Source organism: Oncorhynchus kisutch, linkage group LG19 (genome assembly GCF_002021735.2).
Source record: "Oncorhynchus kisutch isolate 150728-3 linkage group LG19, Okis_V2, whole genome shotgun sequence".
In the NCBI taxonomy this organism is placed as follows: Eukaryota; Metazoa; Chordata; class Actinopteri; order Salmoniformes; family Salmonidae; genus Oncorhynchus; species Oncorhynchus kisutch.
In genome coordinates this window covers 5,677,152-5,684,058 of record NC_034192.2, presented here as the reverse complement: position 1 = coordinate 5,684,058, position 6,907 = coordinate 5,677,152, and the positions used below count along the sequence as shown (strand labels likewise).

General features: G+C 38.2%; 1 gene segment (V, D, J or C); it reads right to left on the bottom strand.

The window, feature by feature from the left end:
• Nucleotides 1-1,865: 1,865 nt before the first annotated feature.
• LOC109864530 (Ig kappa-b4 chain C region-like) lies at nt 1,866-6,276 on the bottom strand. The segment is given in 3 exon segments: nt 1,866-2,449; nt 3,245-3,346; nt 6,249-6,276. Coding segments are annotated over 3 exon segments (447 nt in total).
• Nucleotides 6,277-6,907: the final 631 nt, after the last annotated feature.

Here is a 6,907-nt window from a genome sequence, read left to right as displayed (position 1 = left end):
TCCTCCCGGGGTTCTGGGAGTGTTTATATCCCTGTGAGTTGAACACTTCATGACTGAGAGCCGTCCTTCATGACAACAGAACCCACAACAACCATGACTTTTATCACCATCTTCATCTGGACACATGTTTTTATTCTATGTTTCAGAATCCAGAGGACAGTACACTGTAACTCAGACTCCTGCAGTGAAAGCTGTTCTCCCAGGACAGTCAGTCTCTCTGTACTGTAAAACCAGCAGTAATGTGCATGGAAATAACTATCTAGCCTGGTATCACCAGAAACCTGGAGGAGCTCCTAAACTCCTTATTTACTGTACTTTCAACACTTCAGTCTGGGACTCCATCTAGATTCAGTGGCAGTGGATCTGGGAGTGACTTCACTCTGACCATCAGTGGAGTCCAGGCTGAAGATGCAGGAGATTACTACTGTCAGAGTTTCCATGGTGATATGGTGTTCACACAGTGATACAGAGCCGTACAAAAACCTCCCTCAGTCAGACTGCACAGGGACTGTACTGCTACAGCTGGGACCTACTGCAGGTGCTGAGGAGGAAGAGACAGAGACATAGAACACGGATCAGTAGATGAGGTCAACTGTGACATGTGACAATATGGTTAGAAAGACATTATTCAGATCACATGAAAATTATTAACATTATCATCATGGTTATAACTTATATTATCTTTCATCATGGTCTGAAAGTGTATATAAACATTATTTTAAGTTATGAAACACATTATCTGTCCATATGCAAAGCTAGAGCTAAAGAAGTTAAACAAAAGGTGTTATGACCTCAACATTACTTCAAAGTTACAATCACTTCAGCCCCCCAAAACAAGTCCTCATATGGACCTCAACCAAATGTCTGATTTAAATGGATGTGATCTTCTAGCATTATATTAACAGCTTTTATGAGCAGATTACTGACTATTCGATCTGTGAATGAGACATGATGCTCAGCCATGAGACAACAATAGACACTACATACACCATATACCAGAGTTAGGGTAAATTCCATTTACATTCCAGTCAATTCAGGAAGTATACTGACACTCCAATTCCATTTTTTTATTTCAATTGGAGTTTGGTTAACTTTTTGAGTTGACTGGAATTTAAATGGAATTAACCCCAGCCCTGCAATCTACACTACACTATCTACACTACATACACTATCCTAATATATAAAGTATAATATCCATTTTATCTGTCATTAATTACATGGTGGCATATCTGTTATGTCTCCCTCAACGAATCCACGATATAGATGTAAAATCGATCCACTCCCTCACATCTGGCCCAGTCCAGGGTATTTCAGGCAATGAAATTGGTCAACTGCTAGACTGATAGCTGTCGGAGTGAAATTGAGAGTTTCATAGACAGGGATGGGTGGTTCTGCTTGTCCCAGAATAGGGCAGCACTGTCACCAGACGTTCACACTGTCCCCAGGGGCTTGGAGGTAAAGAAGACTCTACTCTATACCTTGAAGTAGTGGCACATGTAATATTAGTAATTTTTAAAAATGTATTTATCTTAAAATCACAGACTATAACACACGTGAGAGTCCAAGATATCAGTTGACTGTTTGATAGTTATTTTATTACTGTAAAGTCTGCCTAGTCAAACAGGTCTGACACAGACTCAGTATCCTGATGAATACAGACAGTCATCAACTACTACCACGGCAGAACCTCTTCTATTATATCAAAGTATATTGTGATGGTATTAATTACTGGTCAATGATGATGTTCAGTGAGAATGTTTTCAAAGACACCATTAATCAGCCTTACTGAATATATTAATTTTTTCCAGAATATTACAAATATACCGTATATTTTATGCAGTTTATTAATAGAAACAACACAAATATGCATTCCAGAAATAAATATTTATTTTAATCCATTATTACATAATTGAAGCATCAAAGCAAACCATGATAATGAATAAAATCAGATCACATCAAATCTAAAACAAACAAAATCTCAAGCTACAGAATTGATTGACACATGAACTCAAGCCCCCTTGTTAGTCTACACTAGAGTGATCACTAAATCAGAGAACGACTGATTTTAAAGCAAAGCAGGTCAAAGCAGAGGAACCAGCAGCCTCTATCCACAGGTGTGTGACTGATGAGTCCTACCCAGAACAGTCAGCCCTCCTCAGGATCTTGGTGACGGGAGGCTTGGAGCTCTGGTGGGCCTCACAGTTCACCAACAACACCTTGGTCCACTCCTGGGCAGTGAGAGTCAGGGTGCTGCTCCAGCTGTACAGGCCGTCCTTCTCCAGGACCCTGGGACTGGTGTCCTGCTTTTTGCTGGTCCCATCCACTTTCCAGCTCATGGTCCAGTCTGAGGGGAAGCCCTTGTTGGCCAGACACATCAGTGTGGCTGTTGTCTTACTGGACATCTCCTCACTAGAGGGGGGCAGGACGGTGAGGGTAGGGGAACTGTTACCTCGAAAGAAACAAAACACATCAACCACATCAAAACAAAGTACTTTGGAAATGAATTCTAAAATTGTATATGAATATATAAGTTACATTGCAAAAAGATGTGAAGAAAACACAAACAGTAACATGATATGAAGTAGATAGCAAGTATAAAGTTTACGAGCAGAAAGCGTACAAGTATGCAACTACTGGGCAAAACTGGTTGAATCAACGTTGTTTCCACTTAATTTCAACTCTAAAAATCTATGTGATGATATTGAATCAATGTGGAAAACTGATTGGATTTGCAAAAATTCATCAACGTAACGGCATTGTCTTTTTTCCCCAAAACTTTTGACCTAAATCCAATGACGTGATATTTCTTGTTGATTTCACATTGAATTCAATTTAGTTGACATCTCAACCAAATGTAAACCCTAAACAAAACGTTGAACTGACGTCTGTGACCAGTGGGAAGTGTTATATTTGTTTCTGATCAGAATAACCTCATATTTATAGTATTTTGCAGAATCCACATTGACAGTGAAGGCTATCATGAACTGATTGCAATAATGACTACAACAATTCATACTATAGTTATCATACCAGAGTAAGAGTTATATAGTCTGCAATCACACAAATCAAACATGCAAATAAATGCCAAGAATTTAACATTTTGATGTTGAAAGAAGGCTCAATCAAAAGCAATAAATATAACAATCTTTTTGGAAAGTGAAATATCTCAAGCCTAAATGTTTTAATTAGGGATTAAAGAGTTTAAGAAAAAAAAATGGAATCAGACAAATGTCAAGAAACTTACTTCCAACATCAAGTCTGGTGCCGCTACCAAAAGTGGACCACAGTGATACAAACCCAATTACTGCTCGTACAAAAACCTCCCATTCATTGAGCAAGCTTAACACTTACATGTTTTAGACTGTGGTTTAAATCATGAACTCATATGAATACTGGCCAAATATAATGCTTTATTCTTAATTTGAAATCTTTATCTAAATAAAAAAAATACAGTTTTATGAATTAAAATATATAAAGTATAAAGCAAAGACAAAATGTCTCAACATAAAGTAATACAATACAGTGACCGCTCTTTCCTGTGGATTTTTGAACATAACGCGCCAAACAAATGGAGGTATTTTGGATATAAAAATAATCTTTATGGAACAAAAGGAAAATGTATTGTGCAACTGGGAGTCTCGTGAGTGAAAACATCTGAAGATCAAAGGTAAACGATTAATTTGATTGCTTTTCGTGACCAAGCTACTTGATGCTAAGTGCACTTAATGTTTTGTCGAGCGATCGATAAACTTACACAAACGCCACCTGTCGTGTCAAAATATGACACGACAGGTTGATTAACAAAAGGCTAAGCTGTGTGTTCCTATATTGCACTTGTGATTTCATGAATATAAATATTTTTAGTAATATTCATTGAATGTAGCGCTATGCATTTCAGCGGTTGTTGATGACAATTATCCAGCCATAACAAGTTAAACAATTTTAAGGCAATGCCACCAAATACTAATTGAGTGTATGTAAACTTCTGACCCACCGGGAATGTGATGAAGAAATAAAAGCTGAAATAAATTCTTCTCTCTACTATTATTCTGACATTTCACATTCTTAAAATAAAGTGGTGATCCTACCTGACCTAAGACAGGAATCTTTTACTAGGATTAAATGTCAGGAATTGTGAAAAACTATCGTTTGTTAACAAGAAATTTGTGGAGTGTTTGAAAACTTCCGACTTCAACTGTGTATTTCACTGGTCATCCCCAAAGCCATCTCCTATTTTGGCTGCCTTTCCTTCCAGTTCCCTGCTGCCAATGACTGGAACTAATTGCAAAAAAAAATCACTGAAGCTGGAGTCTTATATCCCCCTCACTAATTTTAAGCATTAGTTGTCAGAGCAGCTTACCGATCATTACCCACCCAACTACCTCACTCCCATATTGTTCTTTTTTTCTCCTTTGCACCCCAGTATCTCTACTTGCACATTCATCTTCTGCACATCAATGACTCCAGTGTTAATGCTAAATTGTAATTATTTCGCCACTGTGACCTATTTATTTCCTTACCTCCCTAAAATTACTACATTTGCACACACTGTGTATAGACTTTTCTATTGTGTTATTGACTGTATGTTCGTTAATCCCATGTGTAACTCTGTGTTGTTTGTGTTACACTGCTTTGCTTCATCTTGATCAGGTCGCAGTTGTAAATGAGAACTTGTTCTCAACTGGCCTACCTGGTTCACTAAAAGTTAAGTATTTTTTGTATTTTTATAATGTCTGACATATGTTGGAGTGCACAATCGTGGATTGATTTAAAAACCAATCTTCAAATTAATTTTAAACCTCAGCCAGTGCAGAGACCTTAAAACTGGTATAATGTGTGTTCTCCGTCTGTTCTTGGTCAGTACCCATGCTGCAGCATTCTGTATGTTTTGCAGTTTACCAATGGCCTTCTTCGGTAGACCTGTTACGGTTTTCTAGGTGTGAAGGAGAGTCGGACCAAACTGCAGCGTGTAGATTGCGATCCATGTTTAATGAACAACACGAATAAACACAAACACTGCAAAACAAAGCACGTAACAAAAACCGACACAGCCTATACTGGTGGTAACTAACATAGAGGACACTAAGGACAATCACCCACGACAAACTCAAAGAATATGGCTGCCTAAATATGGTTCCCAATCAGAGACAACGACAAACACCTGCCTCTGATTGAGAACCACTCCAGACAGCCATAGACTTTGCTAGATAACCCCACTAGCTACAATCCCAATACATACACACCAAAACCCCAAGACAAAACACACCACAATACAAAAACCCCATGCCACACCCTGGCCTGACCCAATACATGAAGAAAAACACAAAATACTTAGACCAGGGCGTGACAAGACCAGACTGTAGCTCATGACAGAGGTCACACCTTGACAATGTGGTAAAAAGCTATTTTGGTCACATTCCTAATGTGTGATTAAATATTTTGTTCAGAATCTAAAATAACACGTAGGTTTTTTTACCTGGTGTTTTATCTTTAGTGCCCGTGAATTCAAATGTGCGGCTAGATTGTCACGTTCTGAGCTTTATTTCCTTTGTTTTGTCATTATTTAGTATGGTCAGGGCGTGAGTTGGGGTGGGCAGTCTATGTTTGTTTTTCTATGATTTGGGTATTTCTATGTTTTTCGGCCTAGTATGGTTCTCAATCAGAGGCAGGTGTCATTAGTTGCCTCTGATTGAGAATCATACTTAGGTACCCTGGGTTTCACTGTGTGTTTGTGGGTGATTGTTCCTGTCTCTGTGTTTGCACCAGATAGGGCTGTTTTTAGGTTTTCACGTTTCTTGTTTTTGTTAGTCTGTTCATGTATAGTTTTCTTCATTAAAGAACCATGAATAGAAACCACGCTGCATTTTGGTCCGCCTCTCCTTCACCGCAAGAAAACCGTTGCATAGATTCTATCTCTGTGCTTTGGCGCCAAAAAAGAAGTACCTCAGTCTTGTCTTGATTTAGATGGAGGAAGTTGTGAGCCATCAAAGTATTTAAATCACTAATACAGTCTAATAATTTATCCGTGGAGCTAAAATCCTCTGGTGACACAGAAATGTAAAGGTGTGTATTGTCTGAGTAGCAGTGAAAATCAATGCTGTGCTTTCTGATAACGCTGCCAAGGGGTAATATATATAAACTGAACAGTACCGGACCGAATCGAAGCTTGTGGAACGCCACGTGATATCTCTCAACTGGTTAAATAGGTCCACAACAAATTTTGAACTGGACCGGAGAGGCCAACCCACCTCTCCAGTCTGTCCAGAAGGACCTCATGGTCAACAATACAATAAGGACTGATAGTACTGAAGTACTCGTACAATAGGGACGTATAGTACTGAAGTACTAGTATAATACAATAGTGACTGATAATAATGAAGTGCTAGCATAATACAATAGTGACTGATAATAATGAAGTACTAGTATAATACAATAGTGACTGATAATAATGAAGTGCTAGCATAATACAATAGTGACTGATAATAATGAAGTACTAGTATAATACAATAGTGACTGATAATAATGAAGTACTAGTATAATACAATAGGGACTGATAGTACTGAAGTACTAGTATAATACAATAGGGACTGATAGTACTGAAGTACTAGTATAATACAATAGGGATTGATAGTACTGAAGTACTAGTATTATACAATAAGGACTGATAGTACTTATCAAGGCTCAGGAGAAGACCCAGATGCAGACATTATCGAAGTAACACAAGTTTATTACAAAAATAGGGGGGCAGGCAAATGACAGGTTAAGGGCAGGCAGAGGTCAGTAATCCAGAGCAGAGTCATAAAGGTACAGAATGGCAGGCAGACTCAGGGTCAGGGCAGGTAGAATGGTCAAAATCACTGATTTACAGTAGAAGGTATTCAAAGCATGATAAAATAATCTGTATAAT